This window comes from Amblyomma maculatum, chromosome 11, assembly GCF_055883805.1.
Source record: "Amblyomma maculatum isolate TAMU_Amacu chromosome 11, ASM5588380v1, whole genome shotgun sequence".
In the NCBI taxonomy this organism is placed as follows: Eukaryota; Metazoa; Arthropoda; class Arachnida; order Ixodida; family Ixodidae; genus Amblyomma; species Amblyomma maculatum.
Genome location: NC_139354.1, coordinates 9,865,773 through 9,888,120, shown reverse-complemented (window position 1 = coordinate 9,888,120; position 22,348 = coordinate 9,865,773). Strand labels below are relative to the sequence as shown.

Here is a 22,348-nt window from a genome sequence, read left to right as displayed (position 1 = left end):
CTGGTGAGCTCAGCAAGGCGTAACAAAAGTAATACCGCGAAAGTTTGAACAATCATTACACTATTTTGAAAAAATATTATGTAGATGTACCGCATACAACTCCTCTGTCACTGACAATGCACTGATCATTTCTTATTGATTTGAGGGAGATAACCTTGAATGTCTTCAAAAATTAATCGTGGTTTAACCGCCATAACGAACTGCTGTTACGTCTTAAAGCGCGACCAAACGGCTTCTCTAGGCAGATGGGCCATCAAGTTGGAGCTAACAGTGTGATCGGAGGCTGTCCAGGCTACCACTAAGCACTTGTCCCTAATTACCAAAATTTTGGCAGAAAATTTAAGGCCGTCAATTGGCAGAAACTTTAAGGACAAATTAACGCAAGCAACGAGGGGTGGGCTCCCGCCGCCTTCAAAAAACGTTGAGAATATCATAGCCTCTCACTAAGCAGTCCAAAAACACCTCCAAAGTCGAAGAGACCACTCGTTCTCTGATCTGGTGAGCACATGGCGCTTTCGGCGCAATATATATGTGCCTGTTACGACTTTATATGAAGGCTGTCTTTCCGAGTAGGCTGAGGTGCTGGAGGGATACTTTCAGTAATGTGCCACCTCTCTTCGAACGATTCGAGAGGTTCAGAGGTGGCAGATAGCTCAGGGCAGCAGCCGTATGGCATTATGTGGTATGGTATGGTATGGTATGGTATGGTATGGTATGGTATGGTATGGTATGGTATGGTATGGTATGGTGTGCTGTGGTATGGTATATGGCATAACTTTGTATGGTATGTGGCATAGCATTGTATGGTATGGTATGGTATGGTATGGTATGGTATGGTATGGTATGGTATGGTATGGTATGGTATGGTATGGTACGGTATGGTATGGTATGGTATGGTACGGTATATGGCATGGTATGGTATGGTATGGTATGGTATGGTATGGTATGGTATGGTATGGTATGGTATGGTATGGTATGGTATGGTATGGTACGGTATGGTATGGTATGGTATGGTACGGTATATGGCATGATATAGCAGGAGATGGCATTGTATAGTATGGTATCATATGGTAGGGTATGGCATTGTACGGCACAGTACACAAGGGGTTAAGACCTCCCGCAGATGAGCACCGTTTATGAAATATGTCGTAGTGGAACACCCCAAATTAACTTCGTCTACCCGAGGTGTTTTTAAATGTCTACTGACATCACGCAGCCCACCGGCATTGTTGAATTTCTCCTTGGGGTACCGCTGTAATTCGACCTCGCGTAGTTTGGCTCAGAAGACGTACACCATGACCAGTAAGCTACCACGACGGTTTCTCTGAGGATATGGATTACCGTACCTGAACGGGCGTTTTCGTTTGATTACTGCCCACATTGTGCACGAAGTCAACATCTCCCGGCATTCTTTCGGCATATATGAATGGCCACAGCGAAGTGATGCACCGTCACTCTGAGGATCTCTCACCTGCCTGAGGTGTATAAGGTCGGCCTTGTTGGCCACTATGCACACGGGGGCTGGACCGGACGGGGCCTGCGTCGCCTGCTGCTGGGGGGCGCCACCTGCGGCGGTGGTTCCTCCGCCGGATGCGGACAGCGACGCCTTCTGCAGGGTGGGCAAAGTGTTGTTCAGGTGGCGCCGCAGTTGCCCCAGGTAGCGGAAGCTGGCGCGGTCCACGATGGAGTAGACGAGCATGAAGCCGTCGGCCCACTGCAGGATCTCGTCGCGCGGGAGCTCGTCCTCGCTCTGCGTAGAGTGAGTCAATGAGTGAATAAAGTTTAATTGTTGTTGTTGTGTTGAGTTTTATGGCATATAGAATAAAGTTTTATTGTCGAAGAGAAATTCCCCCACCATCGGTGCTAAGCCCAAATGAGCTGGACGCCGCCCACACGCAGGCCGTCAGGTCTTATTTCCTAGCGGCCTGTATCTCATCTAACGTCCGGTAAAATATGATTTCAGGACAGTGTTTGAGAAGGCATGAGTTTGGAGTCGTCTGCGCTGAAATTCTTGCCTGTTATTTAATAGGGGACATGGCGGGAGCGCCTGTCTTCTGTGCAATCGATAATGCGTTGTAATATCCGAAAATTGTGTCATGAGTTCGCCGCTGTTCGAGAACCCCCTACCAGCCCGGGGCTATAGACCTCGAGCCAACTGCCTCGTTTCCAAGTACAGCAGCATGCGCGGGTGTCGATATTCATTTTCCTCTCTATTTCCCCTTCGCAAAGGACCTTCGCCAATTTCGGAAAGTTAGGTCCCTTGCTAAAATTTTTCAATCACAGTTTTATTGTCGCTTATAGCATATTTTGCGCTATCCCGACGCAGGCCAACGCTACAGCAGTCTCTTCCGTCTTCCTCGAAGAGCTAGTGCCCTAATGGCTTTTCCGCAGCCATTTACTAGAACGGCCTCGTGTATCCTCCGCAGCACCCGCAGCATCTACATACTCCACCTCTCCCGCAGATTTTTCCCCAAAGCGAAGCTGAATTGCGTGTGCTTTCTTTTCTTCCCTGTATTGGTTATGTTCCGGCTGCATATACAATGGGGGGGGGGGGGGGGGGAGTAACAATTAGGCACTTCCTAATCCAATCCTCTAGTTCTATATTGGGAACGGGACATCCATCCACTTTTATACATATTTTGAGCAATTTTGCCCTGCCTGTCCGTGGCAATCGCAGCCTCTCAATCTGAGAGGTGATCACTGCTTCCGCTAGTTTCCCCTACGTGTGGTGCATCCTGAACACCATGAGTCACTCCATGAGTCACACGTTGATAGTCCTAAAGCTGGTTTGATATCTAATTAGGCACTCTCGCTTGTCAATTTTTTCTCCTTGCTATGACCAAGGTACGGCGTGGAGTTGCTAAAATTAAGGCTCGTACTAACCACAATGGATTCTTCTCTTTTAATCCTCAGGCCTAGCTCGTCAAGCGTCTGATGAGGATCATGGTGTGCATCACGCCACGCGCCAATTTCTTAAGAGTCTCTCAGTTATAGACGTGATCCTGGAGACGTAGGTCGAGAATTCTGTTTTGGTTGCCTTTTCGTAGTATGTCATGGTCATTTCAGTTTGGTAAGGGGTAGCGGCAGCCCTCGGCATTCCGCCACTTGTTCGTGACGAACACCCAGCCCTTCTTCGGAGCCCGTGCAGCACCACGCCGACGCAGCAACGCAGCCCAGTGACGGCGAGCCGCAAGCGGCATTGAGCCAGATGTTTTAATGAAATATCTTTAAAATTATATTCCGAGTTTGTGCATCCATCTCTTCATGCCCAGTGTGGATCCAGGACCACTTTAAGTAACTCGAGTCATCAAAATATTGTCACAGAATAATTTGCAGCGTATCACCGAGCACAACTTTTCAGCCGCCGCCATTTAATGTCAGGAGCGGCAGCGGCGAGAAATTGGAATTGCGGTACTTCATTGTTAACACCTGCATGCATTTCATTGTCTCAAACATAAAACACCATTGCCTGCCACGGTGGCAAGAAACCGCCACGCTTTGTTACACGGCCTCGTCTCTCGTTGTTTTTTTTTTTTTTTTTTAATGCAGACGGAGGCGTAATGACAAGCTGCCCGATTTCTTTAAAATCAATTTTGTGAGGCAGAGGAAACAGATATTGGCCACAGCAGCTAGAATTTCCTGAAGTATCATGCGAGTTGTAACCGAGGACTCCAGGTGGCAGAACTATGCATCAATGGGAGATTTAAGAGGCGCTTTAAACAAGGCTAATGCCACCTGCTGTTTAAAATAGCCCCAAATTCAAATACAAAACACATGTGAACTCGATGGCTTTCGCCAATTAGTGTTGTCCATCCAGTGCAAAACTAAGAGCTGGCCGAAAACTGCGATACTCGGTAATATAAAATTTGAACGCAGCTCCTCGGGCAACTTGTTTTCGCGACATGCCAAAATAAAAATAAAATTCAAATATACAGGTGTATACGTATAAGCATTCTATAAGCTACTCTATACTTTACAGCACAGAACTATACTTGAATTCATAAAATTAATTCTTATAAAAAAGCCTCACGCATGGCACATGCCGCCGTGTCTTATCAACTTCACTTCGAGCGGCGCGTGTGCTATATGGGCGCGTTTCTCTTCTCCTAAAACGTATTTCACATGGAACATTTTTGAGAGGCACTTACTCAATCGTACACATGCACTTGTTATTCTTTTAATCACTGATCCCTCAATTTCTGCGTTCGCTTTCTCGCAACTGCTGATTATTACATAGTCGTACGCTGCCACATTGTGATAGACTTACCCAGTATTCAAGCCATACGGGCGAGCCTGAACGGCCTAGGGGTAATGAGTTTGACCCAGGATGCAGGGGTACAAGGTTCGGCTTCCAAATTATTCCGCCATCTCGAAAGAGCGATCCGAGTGGGCAGCTGTCAACTAAGGTCCGTGCCCCTTTCTTGCCTCAATCCATGGCACCTGCCAAATGTCAATTTCCATAGGCATGCGTTTTCGCTCATAACGACGACAAGCAACGCTGGATTCGTTGCTCAGCGGCAGCCTTAGTGCTGTCGTTTTAGTTTTGCGCGTCACCCGGGGCAAAATGACCGCAACAACTCTCTCCTCCCTCCGCCTTACCCTAATCCTTCGCTTCCCGCCTTACTCTTCCACCTTTCCCTCTCCCGCTGCTGCCCTCAGTCTGCAGCGCATCCCTGTCCTCTGCGCTTCGTTTCAAACCTTCACTTGTGTATTCCTTCGCTGCCGTCATTCCTTGTGGTTTCATGGTATAGTCACTCTCAGAATCCTCGTAGCACCACCCTCAGGTGGCGTATTCTTCAACAACCTTAATAACTTCTTCGTTCTTCAGTAGACACCCTACTGTTTTTTTCCCGTGGCATCCCCATTTGCTTTTCACATTCATTCGCTGCCATACTCTACCTCTCCCTCTTCCTTTCTCTTAAATGTGAGGAGGGAAGAGCATTCTTTCACTCTGCCACTTGGTGGGACAGGTGACTCTCATTCTGCCACTATTTGCCACTATTTGCCACTGCTGGCAGGAGACCGGTTGAGTCGACTACGACACCTACGACGACAACGACACCCACAGCGGCGCAGTGGATGCAAGAGGCGTCGAAGAGCGGCACGACGCAGCCAGAATACAAGAGCATTGGTGACTGTGCTTTTTTTGTCGTTTTTGCCTACCGAAGTGTCTTTCTTTTGTCGGCTTCGTGCCTTATACTACAAAAGGAACATAATCCTGGCCTCCATTCAACCTGACGGCCTTGCTAAATTGCCATCACTGTGGGCCGCACAGTTATGCCAGGAGTGAGAAGCCCACTCATCGCGTGACTGAGTTTGCCGTCGGTGCGGTGCTGCTGAAACTACGAGGCCCTTTAACTTCCCCAGAATGTTTTTAAAGTGCATGAAAACTGGCCTCCCAGACATTCAATGAAACGGTTAACTCCCGTAATCAGCAGCCACACGTTACAAACTAAGGCTCCGATGTCGCCGTGGTGATTCGTATTGGGACATTTTGTACGTATCAGAAAGCTTTCAGAATCTTAGTCAGCGTTGAGCCAACCACGCTAGACGTCAACCCTAGTTTTCGGCAGCTGATTCTCATCTTACCACACACTGTGTCCTTAAACTCCGCCACCGGCTACTAACACGAGTTCATACTTAGACTTTCCAGAATTTTTTAACGCATGAAGAAAAGTGAATAAACATATGTGAAGGAATGGGCATTGCAGGCAGGCAGACACAAACTGTGAGAAAAATCGTCATAGTTAATCTGTAATTAACTCAAATTCGCTAAATGATTTTTAATTGCAGTTACCATGCATGTATGTACGTGTTAAAAACTTGTAGGCAGCGTGATTCGAAGACTTCCTATTTCTACAGTTATTGGCACGCCGGCACCCTCAGATATTAAAGTCTAAACCTTTATCTCAAATCATCTAGCTAATTACGCGCACGGTGGTCCTCCATTAGACATTAAGCGCCTGCCTGGTAAAGCTGTTGCATATAGCGCTTCGCGTGACCGGAATGTGGAGAGGAATCAGACGCTGATAAGCTTTCGTCTTTGCCCGCGTTTGGTTCTTAGTTCTCTAAATCAACAAATCACTGTACGGAAAATTATCTGGCCAAAAACGAAACGTCACCACCGTTACTTATAACTCTTCGTTGTCTTCACGCAGAGCTCTATATTTAACATCTCCATCACATCATGCAGGGGGATACTTGCTGCGGGCGCCGAGGTCTCGCATGCTTAATTAGCCGGGTTGGGCTCAAAATTTAGACGTGCATATCTCAGAGCACATGGTGTTATTAAAATTGTACAAAATAGAATAGCCTTTCAAAGCCACTGTCCACATGTTTTCAATCTAAATGTGCATGAAAACTGCAATGTATAAAAAGTAAACAATGAATTTTAACTAATGTGTGTAGAATGGTATTTTATCTCACAGTTTGTGACCGCTTTGACGGGTAGGCTGCCATTTACGTCAAATACCTTTGTCTACTACTCATAACTTGCTTTATATATATATATATATATATATATATATATATATATTATTGTACTGCCTGAGGATGTCGCCCAAACAGTGCTAACGAGATATTACGATGACAGTCTGTAATGAGAGCTCATCTGGGCCCGTATTCCGAGTTTGCGTCGTTATCGAAGTGTCGCTATCTCACGTGACCTCGAGTGATTTAATTGGTTGAAAAGCCGCGGTACCACTACGGAACCGGAAGAGGTGGCAACATCATGTTCCGGCGTTTCCACCAATCAGATGACTCGAGGTCGGGCAGATAGCGACACTTTCGATAACGACGCAAACTCGGAATACGGGTCCAGGAGTCATCGCGCAACTGAAGCTCGTTGTAGGCGTGGTTCGTTGACCCAGTTTGGCGTGCCTTGCCATTGCATGGCGACTAAGGTGATCCACGCCAAGCCAAGGCAGGCCAAGCCAAACCAAGCTGACAAAAATTAAGAAACAAGAGATGAAACTAGTAGAAGGGCAGGATAGCTAAAGAAGAGAACAAAGTAGTCAAAGAACAGGGAAAGAAGGAAGAGAAGATAAAACAAGCCTATGCTTTGCTGAAACTCGGAAGACACGCGTGGTATTGATTTTCCTCCTCGTCTTCTCTGATGGCGGAAGAAAATGATGCGATGTGCGGATGCAGAAAGGGTCCATCAAAAATGAAAAATGGCCCTGCAACATCTGGCCCTGCAAAATCTGGAATGCGTCTTTATTTGTTCGCATTAAAAACATGGAGCTGCAATTTTTTTCCTTCCACAACTTTGCCTCCTCTGGCGCGCTTCATATATGCGAGAATTCAAGTGTATGTCGTTAGGGCAGGTTGATGCCTGCATTTTTGCTTAATCGTGCTACCTTAATTGATGAGATTTCTCAGTAGCATGGGTGCTAACCTTCGCACAGAGAGCAGCATCCAACTCGCTAGGAAAGCAAAAGTTATTTATTTTGAAGACACAGCTAACCTTTTAAAAATGTTGTTGCTGCATTACGCAACGGGACCGTTACCCCAGCGACTACATTTATAACAAAAAACGACATATTCACTATCAGTTAAACGTATAAATGCATTTTGTTCGTGTCAGTGGAGACCGGGGCATTGACTGGTATAATATCCATCGGACACTATGGATAAAAAAGAAGATGCGAATTTACAAGTGTTGTGGCTAGCTGCCGATGAGCTCGCACGATAGCTCCTAAAAACGAAGAAGACTAGACCTCTTCCATGACGCTCATGCGTTGTAGAATTCCTTCCCTCAATCTTTATTTATGTCGCTCTGGATTCACGCCATCGAATCTTTGTGCGTCATGTAATGAAGTGGAAACAATTGAACATTACATCCTCTCCTGCCACAGGTATGCTACTCAGGGAAGAAATTATCTAGAAATACCTCTTACTCGCCTAGGATTGCCATTTACAGTTCCTGTCCTCCTCTCCTTTGGTGCAACCGTCAAAGGGTATGCCCTAAAACCGGTGTGTGACTTACTTCATAATTATAATATTGCTACTGGAAGATTTATGTGTTAGCGCTGATCTGTGTGAATTGTATTTTTTCTTATTATTATTATTTTTAGTAATTTACAAATTTATTCCTTTTTTAATTGCTTTCTATTACATCGCCTCAAAATTTCAAGTTATTTCAGCAACACTAGCTCTTATTTATTAGGTTATCTATATCATACAGTCAAATCGACATTATCAAAAATATTATGTCACCTACAACGAATTCTGGCCAATCCCCCACTGTGGGTATGTGCCATTACAACGAGGGAGAAGAAGAAGAAGAAGAAGCTCGTTCTTGTGCCACGACGTCGTTTAAGGTTTGAGGACAACTGTAGAAGAGCCTAATCAAGGCTAATAAGGCTACACAAGATGCGGCGCTCCAGTTCAAAGCGCAATGCGCTCAAGGGCCCTTCTAACAGCCCATCGGTTTCTCTGTCTTTGCCCTCTTCACCTCGCGAAGGGCCCCAGTCAACGCAGTGGGCGCAAGCGGGCACCAGTAAGGCGTACGACGCACCAGGTCAGCGCTACCCCACAGAAGTTGGCGCTCGGCTCGTCCAAGGTGAAAGTCGAATGCTCGGCGACGAAGAACATTATGTTGACAGCCCACAACAAAGCGGAATCGCTTCTCCGGCTCCACCTGAGTGCGCCCACAGTCCTTACGCAGCGGCTCGTCAGTACCTAATCAGAGGCCGTGAAGACACGCCAACCAAACGGCATCGCGGCAGTCCGCCAGCCCAACCAGGAGTGCATAATTATTATCATGAACGAAATCAGGTCCTCCTCAACGACAACCCTGCCCCAAGTTCTCCGCCCAAGGAGCTCAGCGTATCAGACGTAACAGCAACGTCAGCACGTTTCTCGTCAAGAGATGCTGAGGACTACACGGGGAAATCTCAAGAAGTGAATAGTTTTTCACCACATGGGAAGAAAAAGAACAGGAGGGTGCCTTCACTGAAAGCAAAGGCACAGCGGCACTGTCTACTCGATACGCGAGAGCTTCATTCCCGCCGACGGTATGTTCGAGAAAATGACGGCACTGTTCACTCGGAAACACCTGTTAACAGTTCTTATGGTCACGAGTCAAAGAAGCCAAACAGAGCAGCAAAACGTAGAATTACGCCGCTAGGATGGAGGAGGTTTAGAAAGAAAGACGTTCCCAAGCCGGAGGCTCCGCGTACTCCTGCTTCTCCCGGCGAAATACTGGAAGCCGACGACAAGCCCATCTCGCTGAAGAGAAGGGCATCGACTCCACGAAGCATGCATACTCTGGATGAAGCAGGAACGGCGAGTTGCGCCCTGACCCTGGCCACACCATCGACGTCGGCATCGTCTGTGCGTTCACCGTTACAGTCGTGGACATCGATCTTAACCCGAGACGCTAGCGGTCGTTCAACGCCCAGGACAACCGCCTTCCTGGCTCTTTTGAAGAGAGTATCGGAGGATTCACCCAGTCGCGAGGAGCCGGTGCCCAAACGCTTAGATCGCCTCACTACAATGTCCCAGATCCAGTGGGCTTGCGACGAACCAGAGCGAGAGCCTCGTTCACCGAGAAGCTCAGCAGCCACTGGCGGTTGCAGCGCAGAAAATGAGCACAGGAACGTCTACTTCTGCGACGACAGGGACGATACCGACCTGCTGCAAGTTTCGGACATTCCACTGGCAACCGCTCCGTACAAAATTCGCACCTCAAAGCTGCCACGGTTCGTGAACCTCAAGGAAACGCACGCCAGCAACCGCTATGGGAGGCATTTATCAGTCATATTCATCGCCTCCTCGATGGTGTTGCTAGCCACACTCATTGCCGCCGTTATGATGAGGCGAGCCTCAAGGTTTAAGCCGATAAAGTTGTTGCATCTCGCCGACGACCTAAGAAAGACTTGCAAGCAAAGGCTCAAAATTGCGAAAACAGGCTGTCAGCTTGCTGTGGAACAGCTGGCACTGGATATGGATGTATCCTTCAACCCATGCTTGAACCTTGACCAGTTCGTCTGCGGCCGATGGCGAAAGTGGAACCTAAACCGAGGTACCTACCGAAAGGAGAGCTTGACCAACTTGACGGCCAACATCCACGACTCATTTCTCTACCTCCTGAGCAACCTGCACCTGTATGGACACGAGGAAGGAAGTATGGCAGTCTTCTATAACAGCTGTCGTTCGTTCCTCGCAACCAAGGAAGACAGAACCAAGTCCACTAAGTACGTCATATCAGCGCTGGGCCTGCGGCGTCATATGATGACCTTCAACTGGTCTGCAGGCATGCAGAGCCTCCTGGACTTCGTGGTTGGGACAAGCTTGCAGACCGGGCTTCATTCTGTGATCAGCGTGTCCTCAAGAGCGGGGAGAATATACGTAGACATTGGCCAGAGCCTACGTTCCTCGCTTGGTAGCGCTCGCGTTGGTTTATACCTTGCAGCAGCCCTCAGCGAGATGGACCTCGGAAATGAGAGCCTTAACCCCCTTCTCGACATCGACAGTTCCGTTCACAGATCCGTGCAAGAAGCGAACACGCTAGAGCCTTTCGTGAACGCTTCGGTCGGGGTACTGGATGACCGAAAGTTGTTCGGTGCCAGTTTTGTACGCGCCCTAAACCACGCTCTGCCGACAGGAACATTTCTGCAGTCGGACGAAAGTGTAGTTGCTGTGAGGTGCTTAATCGAAATCCGGTCAACTTTGGCTACATTAGCGGCCGCCAACCTCCGTGAAGCCTACGTTTACTCTTCGATGGTACTTCTGGCTCAGGTCACCAGGTACGTGTACACTCTTCCGCACGGAGCTTCGACAAGCCTTGCCACCCACGGTGTCACCAGAACGTGCGTAAAATTAACGGGCGACCACTTCAAGGCGTTGTTCCCGCAATGGGTGACCAGAAAGCTAGTGGGACCAGCAGCCCTCACGTTATTTCACACTATGGCGGCGTCACTCCAGCGGGCTTTTGGCCGCAGTGCTACGGCGAAAGAGCTTCGTTTTAAAGATAGCGATTTGGCTGTTGTTAGCGTTGTTGTAGTCGGAGAACGCAACGCCACGGCAAAACCCCCAAGGTCTTCAGCAGGTTCCACACCGACGCACTACGACAACCACTTCATTTTGAATGTCCTCCGGGCGAATCGGGATAGCGTAGGCGCTGACTACGAAGACAAGGCCGTCGAACGCCACCTCGAAGGAGAAATAGTCATTGGAGTTGTCGGACGACGCCTGGTCGTTTTTGTACCAGCCAGCTTCATGTTAGCGGACATGATGTACGTCACTTCTGGACCCGAGGTGAACTTCCCCACAGTCGGCGTTTGGCTATTGACCCAATGGATCAAGGCGGCGGTATTGAACAAGCAGATTCAGGACACTTCCTGGTCCCCTAGGGAGATACGACTGGCCACAGAAAGAAAGGCGCGAAGCAACAGAGAACGAAATAAGGGATGCGCAGTTGCCAAGGGCCGAACAAGTGACCACCCGAAGCGTGACGCGGAAACGGGCCAGCTATATCTGGTGGACGCCGTTTATGAGAAAATGGAATGCACTAGGCAGGAAGCATCTATCGCCCTGGGCAAGAACGTGTCTGCCATAGAAGGACAGTTCCTCTTTTTCGTGAACTGGGCATTAGACGTGGCCTTCTCGGCAGCGGCGGCGGCAAATTCGCGGGGACACGCAGCTTGGTGGAAAAGAGAGGACCGGAGAACCTGGCAATTCTTCTTGATGCGCTTTTGCCACACGATGTGCGGCGATGAAGTCGCGCTGGACATATGCAAGTACCAGGCCCTCCGGTCTCGAAACATGGCGCGGGCATTCCAGTGCCGCGAGCCTCCCTTTGCGCACTGCTAGTGTTTCGGATTTTTTTATTCTACATTGTCCTTCGTTGGGCCGCTTAGCAGGATTTCATGGGAACGGATTCTACAAACCACATATGTAAATGATTATCTTGTCGCCGATCTACCTACTACTTCGTTGCTATAAGATATTTTTCGATATAAACTACAAGTATTTCAACTGCCGCTCCTGCCTTCAGATCTCTCTGTTCTCATATTCGTCAATGAACTCTGAGTACTATGCAGACGCACAGCATAGATGATTGCTGCTAGCTTTACGATTACCACGGCCTCTTTGGTGTGGGCATTTACTACTAGTCAACAAACGGTCGCTAGACAATTGCTTCCATCATTTTGGATCGCGCGTATACCAGTGATACTTTAGTTAATTCGTACCCTGAAATTAGGGCGCTGCTATATAGGTCATATTATCTAAATTTAACAGGACGAAGACTTATTACTCTGCTAACATTTGCCATTATTGAATGTAACAGCGATGGGGGGCAGGGCCACGTCCATTATTTTAAGGTCCACTAAATATTCGATCAACACCATTCCCATTTCGAGCTATTGATCAGTTCGTTCTCGCCCTACCATTAATTCTGCTCATCATCCTGTTTAGCTCTGCTGTAGCTCTACTGCCCCGGAAAGGCGGTGGTTCCAGGTTCGACCCCGCGACCGAGACGAATTTCCCTTTAACTACAAAGTTTCGGAGAAAGCTGCATAGCTTTCCTTTAATTGTATGGCTGCGCGTGGGTGGATATCAGTGAGTAATTACTCCCTTATCACAAATCTTCTCTGCCATGGGCATTCCCCTAAATATTCTCTACTAGCGGCAGCTCAATCTAACACCGGACGCTAGACGGTATACGTGACGTTATTGCACAGTATGTCACTTCAATTACCAGAAAAAGATGGCGTCCAAGAGGCACGAATTTGAAGCATAGCTAAAGGGTTTGCAACAAAAACGACGTCTAAGCATTTTTTTTTTCGCTAAACTCAATCTTCTTGAGAGACCGTTCCCCTGAAACAAGACATTTTGTTTTTCTTCAATGGAAAACCTGAACCGTCGAAGAAGGCAAGACGGAGAAGCTTTATAGGCAAGCACCAAGGGAAGGGTCGGCCGTTTCTTCAGTAGCCACAAAAAAAAAAAAAGAGTAAAAACGCGTTCAGCAGAAGTAGCTACCTGTCACAGCTAGCTTTAATCTCCGAAAACCTCTTTTGTGCAGGTCCCAAGCCGACTCACTGCTCTCATGTCTCGGATTACTACCATAAATTTCTCTCTCCCTCCCACCATCCCCGTTATCCATTTGAGAGCGCAAGACGATTTTTGTTATTTTTTTCTTTTCGAGACCTATCAGTTTTTCTTTTTTGTAGAACACCTCTCAGAAGTGCCGTATGAAAAGGGCACCTCTTAAGGAAATATTGGTTGGCTGACGACGACAAGAGAGCGAGAGGGCGAAGCTTAGAGTGGATGAGGAGCAGCTCCTGACTCACGGCTAAGGACAGCGTTTTTTTCTCTGGCATGAACATTTCATTCGGCCTTTTAAAAACAAAAACCGAACACCAAGGGTTATAAGCACGGTATAAGAACCAAAAATGCGTCGCCAAATCCGCTTTGCTTGATTTCAAAGCTGAACATGCGGCTGAACTGAGGATTACATAAAAAGCCTGTGTTGGCCATTTCTATTAGCGCTTTTCAAGGTAAGAACACCTGGAATCAATTTTGTTTTGCTTTTGCTGTCCAATGTTTATTTTTGGCAAAGGTTTCGTATGGTTTGTGGGGATTAACGTCCCAAAGCGACTCAGGCTATGAGTGACGCTGTAGTGTATTCCGGAAATTTCGACCACCTGGGGTTCTTTACCGTACACTGACATCGCACAGCACACAGGCGCCTTGCTTTTCGCCTTCACTAAAAAGCAACCGCCGAGGCCGGGATTCAATCTTTCATCCTTGGGAACAGTAGCCAAGAGCAGTAACCACTGCGCCACCTCGGCGGGACCTGTTTTTGGCAAAGCTATTCGTCTGCATCCTTCGGAGATTTTTCATGCTTATGCCCGATGCGAAAAAATAGAAAGTCAGCGTCCACAACATAGTCATTAATTCATTTTGAAGTCAGCTTATGACAGCGCACTATGATCGAGAGAAGGTCTCTTTCTGCGATTATAATAGATGCTTCCAAAAAAAAAACTTTCTGCCAAGAGAAAATCGGCGAAATCGTAGCCGATGTATAAATGCGGTTTCTATAGCGCGTTCTTGTTTTTTCGCAGACCTGTGGGTTGTAAACAATTCTTTTGTTTATAAATTGACGTTACTTGAGCCCCATTAGGCGTTTGAGAGATTTAGGCAGCTGCCGCGCAATGCAGAATGCTCGAGTTCTGCGGTCGCCAAAGTACTCACCGACTTGGCATGATGGTAGTCAGTGAACGTAAATAGCACGCGAAACGCGAGAGCAGCAGACAATGAATTCTTGGGAAAAAGCCACACGCATCATGCGCGTACCTCTCCCTCGTTTGAAAACTAGCAGACTAAGCAATAAAACGCACCAGCGCTGTACTGATTAGTCGAATGCAATGTTGAAAATCGCAATATTATGATTTACCCACTATCTGTCTACACACTCTGCTTGTAACGCCAGTTTTGGACACATCCAGGGGGTGCCACCTTTTTCGGTGATCATCTCTGTGTCCACACTCGAAGGCAAAAAGGGTACATGCAATGCATTCTCACTCCATCCCTTTCTCTTTTTTCAAATACATTAAAAAATAACATATAATAATAACAAACATTTATTTAGAAAATTAAGCGTTTTAGTTTTTACAGGCTTTGATGAAAAGCGAAGTGTGATGTCAATGCCAGAAAATTGACAACTTCTTCCACGAGTGGCGCCAGTGAGCCCGAACTTGCAGACGGCCAAATCGAAGTACCGTACACATGCGGAATCTTGTACGATGAGATATCACCGAAGGCGCTGCTTTGCTGATTCTTTTAGCTGCTTCCTCTCGAGGGAACTTTGGGCGTCTGTTACTAGCTAACTTTGTTCGCTTCGCTCTTTTAGTCAAAGCGATAAACCAGCAACATATCACAGTCCTCTTCGCGGGGCAAAAATATTTGAGAAGCGACAGCATAGACAACTAATGAACTTTACGCAGCTGGCTCGGTCGATAAAAACCTATCCTGAAAAAATATCACAATCTCGCACTGAAGCTGCGCAAAGAGGAGGACTTCGATTGACAGAATTGTTAATGGATGCATTCGCATTCACTTCACTGTTGTCAAGAGCTGTTAAAATGAAGTCAATTTTCTCATCTTAGTAGCAACGCAAAGCAGTCCCTCTCATTTTCTTGATAATAAAACGCTACCGCCGTCCATCGGTCCTGCAAAGGAAAGAGAATAACGAGACAGCGACTGCAAGAAGCTACCTTAGACCTCATTGCCTCCCAAAATATTCATGCAATAATATATGCTGATATGAACGTTGACACCCTAAGTCCAAATAGCACACTGTATTTAAACAGTATACAATCATGTGGGCATTTTAATGAATTGAAATATTCAATTCGAGTGACCGAGGTTGACCCCTTGGGTACTGTTATTACATCTTGTCTCACCGAAACAATTGTTGATGTAAAAACTTACTATTCCCGTACAGTGTGGCCTTGAGTGACAACTAAGATTTTGGTAAAAATTCAAATTTATTCACAATTATTTAGAAAGAACAATAAATCCAAAGATAATGACTACTGTCCGATCCAGTAGAAAGTATACAGAAATAAAACTGTCGCCTTACTGCGTGCAAGCAAAAAACACTATTACGCATGTTGATAGGAATCAACATGCTTCAAAAAATGTGGCAAATAGTTCATTCTGTAATGGAACGCCGCAACTACAATTGCATGTTGCCAGATACGCCACCATTCATTAGAACCACAGAAACCCTAGCGGAAGAATTCAATCAACATTTCAGCAACATAAGACCTATTATTAGTGCAGGTTACCCTGCAGAACTTGTACGCAGCGTCTCTGAGATCCCTCTACAAAAGATAAAGGGAAAGTCGGCAAAAGCAATCTAGTAGGCGACCTTTGGCTGTAATCGCGTACATTCATAAGTTGTCCCACAACAAAGAAGGTTGCGAAGCGCAATGATGCGAATGTTGTTTTTTAACCACTTGTAAGCTTGCTAGTGTATGTACCCTGTCTATAAAGTCAAAGAAAGACCAGTGCCATGTTAATGACATCGATCCCTTCACTGAATGCGCCAAATGTGTGATCTATGTAATTCTGCTAAGTGCGGTCGTGTGTACATATCGGTCAAACTGGCAGGTGCCTTAATCAGAGATGGACAGAATTCCCGTTTTTATCCTAAAACAACACACTGAAGAATGCAGTGCACGACTAAAATATTTAATGCCTCTTTTTAAGCAACATCTCCTGATATATTAAAATAGCTCAGGTGAACCATATATTTAAGTCTTGTGATAAAAACGACCTTAAGAATTACCGTCCAATATCAGTATTTTCTGCTCTTAATACGGCATTCGAAAAACTGCTGTTAAAGCGTAACATAACTCATTCAGTCTGCAAGCGAAGATTTGCTTGCGCGGTCCTGTAAAACTCAGAATGTTATTTCATATCAAACCCTGAGAACTTTTTATTATTGTCTCTTCTGCTGTAAAATTACTTACTGTGTTGAGTCTTGGAAACATGAATGTATCATTCACTTAAATCAAATTTTCCTATCATAAAAATGGAGTCTTAGGCGTTACAACATACAGCAAACCCTTTAGTATAATGCCATTCTTTGCTGCCAAATCTAGAGATTATATTTTAGCATGTGCGGTATACGCGCACTTAATTATAACATTCTTATACCCTCTTCTGTTTTCCTACACCCATCTCGTAAAACAAGACATCATTCTAAATTATGTTCTAACCTTCTAATTTTTAACAACGTGTATGTAAGCCCCCAAAATATGACTGCTGCCACAATTTGGAACCTTCCAGTAAATGGAAAACAGGCCTAATTTATATCTCTGCACTTAAAACGCTTTACCGATGTGCCCAGTATGAGACGCCTTTATAAAGTAGTGTTGCCCTATATGCATCCTACTTTTATTTTGTGTGTGTGTGTGTGTGCAACTATATGTATTGTTTTTCCAGCAACTACCTGATTGTATATTAGTGTTGTCTTATGTTGCAATTTCTTTTCATCTCTTTTTTTTTTTTCATTCTGTGTTCAGACATTGCGTCATTTTCGTTGTAATATCTGCCTCAGAGTTCGTCTAGAAATATCCCACTATTTATTCGTGCATTATTCTCTTAACTCTTCCTATCCTTCTTTAATTATCCCAGTATTTTTTTCTGTGTAATATTTACCTAGTTAAAAATTTTCACCATCTTAGACTGACTTTCATTTGCCCCATTCTTGTCTTTATATTTATTTCATGCATTTATCCTCCTATATTATTGTACGGCGAGCGACACAGGTATTGGAAATAACCAATGTAGTGATTTCCTCTTTAAACATTACGCACGTCACTCCTGCACTTCAATTATCACCTTTGTCTCTTTGTGCCCATTTTTCTCGCGAATACGAACTGCTAAGTTCCACGCTGCTCAAGAACACTTGTTGGCAACTATGTGCGAAATGCAGTGAAGCGGCACCTCAAAAGTGACACCGTAGACAAGTGACTTTGGGGAAGGGACACTGTGAAATGGCACTATGATGTCACGCCATAAAGAAACGACAAATGTGCACCACGCTGAATATGTATAACTGACCAGTGAAGCACACTGCACCGCCCATTGAGTGACTGCCGATATGAGCGGAGTACTTCGCGGTCGCAGAGGAGGCATCAACACTCACCCTGGGGCATGTGTCCAGGATTTCGAAGAGAACGGGCTCTCCATCCACCATCATCTCACTCTTGTACCTGTTTTCTGCAAGTGGAATAAAAAAAGTTACCATAGATACTTAGGTCAACCTACGTGTTTGATGGCGAAAGCTTGATCGTGTGATGTTCTGTCGCCACGCCCATTCCCCACGCTACCTCCTGTGGCGCGCGCCACAAATTAATATGACCGGCAGCTTGATTACCCTTGGTACTATTTCTGCTTCTCTGACAGAGCTCTCTCTACTCATCCTCTTACGGCGTCCGTCCAGCTAGACCACGTGATGTGTATACAAGATTAAGTCGTACAACTGCAGGTACATGTGACTAGACCCGAATCCCTATCACAAACTAGTCTCCAGCTTGACTAGCAAATGCATGCTACTTAAGAATCGAGAAGCTATAACGTTGCCGTGAACCATCAAAAATAACGGTCTCGTCACAATTTTTATACATGATGGCAAATTCAGCGTCACGCGAAGTCCTTTAGTGATGCTGGATGTCGAAGTCTTTTTTTATGGGTTTCGGTGTTTGTCGACAACGCCAACAATTACAAAGAACCCGCTGGGCGGATTTGCGCGTAATAGCGGCGGCAAGGCTTTCGCTTTAATAACGTGGAGGAGCAGCAACTGCCAGCGTGATTTGTTTGTTTAGATCGCAACTATAGAACACTCTGACAAAGCTGTCAATTATTAAATTGCCTGAAATGTATTGCCAAGAATAACGCACTAAGGTTTCAAAATCAGAGTGGCAATCATAAAGCCTATTTCTGCCATCTTGGTTCACCCGGCAAAACAAGAAAATGTTTTCATTTCGACCTATTTGACATTAGTGCGACACGTGTTGTCGGCAATGTGGGGACGTAGGACGAGGGAAAGAAAGATGTGGGTTTTTTAATGCGTTGGAAAGTATTACAGGCATAAGAACGGAAGGCCGCCATGCATCTGTCAGTGGGGAGCATCCAAGAAAGCCGGAGCCTAAAAATATGCTCGCCATACCACCTCGAGCGGAATCCAAACTGACTTTTGTGCGAAAAGATAATCTTTGCTTGACACCATTCACCTCCACTGACAGGCTCTGTAGTTCAGATATTGCAGCCTTCATCAATTCCTATTCCTGCGTGACACAGCCCACACGCAAAGGCGCGCCAGTATTTTCACGTGCAAGCCGCGAGAAAAGGCATGAGCCAGGGGGAGCTTCAAAGCTCGTGCGAAGCTCAAACACATGGCCTGCTTGGCGTGTAAGCTTGATCGCACTTGATCGAGCGCTTAATCAAACTAGGGATCTCATTTAAAAAACTTAGATCCTGTCTGAAATGTTTTACAAGAATCGGAAAGCCTGAAAACAATTCACCAGAGCGAAACTCCTATTACTATTGATGTGGAGGCGTTCATTTAATCTCAATTCGCTCACGAAACCAGAGCTCGCGCTCCAACGCATTTTTTTCCGCATCAACCGCCCGTTAAATTTTATTGTCATGTCTTGTTTTTTTATTCTTTTCCTACCACTTCGCAAAAATAAAGCACGAGTGTTTTTTCTTGGTTTGTGCCTAAAGCAGCAGCTTCCGAAAAGTCTAAGTCTCTTCGCCCCTAGTAGAATGTCATTAACACCGAACTTTTTACCAGGACATTCTTCTTTTATATTTTTAATAACTGCCTGCACTACGAAATCTTGCTTACAGGAGACCACCTTTCTATTACTCGCCGGTGAAACACCTTGCATGCAACCCCATGCAACCCTTGCACCCCGACTTTTGCAGGCCATTAGTTTGTTCGAAACTTTAAGCCCTCGAAGAAGCACAGCAGGGTTAGCAGAGCCTCTTCCAAACGCACACCCCTGAGAGAGCCGGGCGCCGGGCCGGGGGACGCTTGTACCCATTTTACTGGTGGGTGTACGGTGCTGGTGTTCGAACTGAACCCCTCCCGCAGCCAGGTTGCAACCACCTGCAACCCTTGCATGCAACCCTCGTTAATGCGGGCGTATACGCGAAACGTGAAAGTTTGCAAGTAAAACGTGTTTCTGTGAATTTAGGGCTGCCAGATACCAGAAGTACCGGATAAATATATTAGGTCTGTATTCGATCAACTCCTTCTTTCTATCACGGTAGCAGTATAATATCGCATAATGCGCAGTGTTAAGCCCACCAGCAGCTTGCAACAACCTCAAGCACTAACTGTGAAAATTGTCAAAAATACTGGCATGGTTTCTGTGAGATCTAAACGAGTGGAGGCTCAACTGTACATAAGAGCCATTCACCGGAAACTATCTCCACCTTTCACTACAAGGCCACATAGCATCAAAACGAAAACTGACATTGAAGTCGAATTCAAAGACACACTTACGTAACCCAGCTGCCTCCAAAAGCCACCTTTCTCCCACTATGAACCAGCCACTTTCCCGATTCCACCCACTCGCCCAGATAAAGAGCGTCCGATACTCCGGCCGTGGGGATCCCTTGACCCACCTCCCATCCTCACCTTCATCGTTAAGAAGCTTCGTCCACTTTCGCACACCTTCACATTAAAGAAAAATTGTGTCGCGAGTTGTAATCGTTGCCGACAAACTTGCACACATCAGGAATCCGTGATTGCCCTGATTGTATTTTACGTCCTCTTTCTTCCTTGTTTAGCATATCAACGCGATAGTGTTAAAGGCTCCGTTAGCCGAAAACCCCTCGTCGGCGGTCGGTGTCGGCGGCCGTTTGCCGACGTTGGCGCTGTGAGCGAGAAATCACGAGCATTGCGCTGACAGGTTTTAGCTGGCCGCTGGCATAGCCGAGCACTAACTGGACTTGACTTTAAGGTTTGGCAGGATCTGCCAACTCAAGCCTCTCCTTCTATGTGGAAAGGAGATATCAGAATAAGCCTAATAAAACCTTTGCATTCACGTTACCCCTAGACCACGCAGGCACGTTCATAAGCTTTGTTAAAGCAAGATTTTAAAGATGGACTTGTAAACTACGCTGTTGCGTCATACTCTTAAAGGAAGAGTTTAAGTGGTTCTTATATGTGTTTTTTTATATCTCACTTCTATCATCTATAAGGCGACACATGTCCCGTCACCTGACGGTTGCCAGGTTTACGCAGTAGCGTATAGGTGATGTTCGCCCGAAAAGCCGTCACCGCTGCTGTGCTTCAGAATTGAGATATTACGTAAGAATTGTGTTTTAAAACACTCCTGTCGTGCTGGAATGGCTGGAATACGGCCCCCACCGGAACTCCAACGGAACCTGATAAGCCGTTGCAAAGACAGATGGCGCCTCCACGTTCTAAGTTTGAAAGTGGCTTTCGGAGAGCACTCCGCCTCTACGTAGATTTCTTAATGCGGAAGCCCACCAGAGGGCCAGAGGCCGCTATCGCGTCATGTCCTTAATGAGCAGCTTAATCGTTCCATGATTGTGTTCTCCTTCGTTTCAATTCCTTGAGTTTTGCGTACTGCGTTTCCAAAGTAAGCGATACTGAAAGGAATAATGCTTCGTACTCAAGAAAAACGCCTATATAAAAAGCGAACTCTTTCCAAAGTTGGTCGAATATTTAGTGAAAACCCCCAAGGAGTAGAGTTATAATAAAGGAGTAATTACTCATTGGTATGGCTGCGCTTGGGTGGATGTCAATGAGTAATTACCCTTTTACTACAAATCTACTCCCTACTGGGGGGTTTCCCCTAAATATTCGAACAACACCGCTCCTACTTCGAGTTATTAATCAATTCGCTCTCGCCCTACCATCTGTTCTGCTGATCGTCCTAGTTAGCTCGGTAAAGCAACTGCTCCGGAAAAGAGGTGGTCCCGGGTTCGATCTCCGGACAAGGACGAATTTTTTTACTATGAAGTTTCTAAAAAGGCTGTATAGCTTTCCTTTGTAACCGTATGACTGCGCTTTGGTGGATGCCAATGAGTAATTGATCTCTTTTAAAACTTACCTGTTTGGTGGTCATACTCTCCGATGTATCGCTTCGTCAGGAACCTCACAACCAGAGCTGAAAAAGAAGCAGCCCGAAGAGGGCAAAATTACAACAGGAAACCACTGAACAAAGACAACACTTCTTCGCTATTCTGAAAAGCATATGCTGCCGTAACTGCGTGCCTTTATGTCTTTTTTTAATCGCTGAGTACTTTCTTGTGCGTGCGCAAGTTATGCGCCCAAAGCGCGAGATCGCGCAGTTTAAAAACAAGCAGTGCTTGCGCATTGCAAGATGTCTTCACCGCTAGCTCATCTGTCTTGCAGGGAGCCTACTTTTAGTTCGGCAGTCGGAAGAACGAGTGATTGATGAAGGCTCGAGAGAAGAACGTTGCGCACAGTTTTCTTAACCCAGTTCCGATGTTATTTTGACTTAAACGTTTGTTTCCATTCTCCGAGCTATAAATGTGGCTGACACTCTTTTCACCCCCTCGCAGAGCGATGTTTTGTAGACGCCATTCAAATTTTGCCGCTTCAAAGCAGTAGCTCCGATGGAAGCTGATATTGCCTGCAAAATAAACTTAGCTAAAGCCTTCCTTCTGTGCTCAGTACCCGTGCAATTTATGGAGAATTAGTTTGGTCTGCCTAAATTTCTAAACATACCTGTGTACGGACTGTTTGTGCACAAAACGCTCCATCACACCTGCAGCAGTCCCTTTCGTATGGTACAGCTTTTTCTTATCTATATTCCCTCAC

General features: G+C 46.1%; 1 protein-coding gene across 1 annotated transcript in view; it reads right to left on the bottom strand.

Annotated features, from left to right (window-relative positions):
- Positions 1–22,348, bottom strand: part of LOC146172820 (ras-related and estrogen-regulated growth inhibitor-like) — a 51,240-nt gene that overhangs the window by 6,010 nt on the left and 22,882 nt on the right. The window contains exons 2-4 of the mRNA XM_084583559.1: positions 21,615–21,671; positions 17,669–17,742; positions 1,472–1,750 (exon numbers count right to left, since the gene is read on the bottom strand). Of these exons, the coding sequence (XP_084439685.1) occupies positions 1,472–1,750; positions 17,669–17,742; positions 21,615–21,671 (410 nt within the window). The remainder of the gene's footprint in view (positions 1–1,471; positions 1,751–17,668; positions 17,743–21,614; positions 21,672–22,348) is intronic.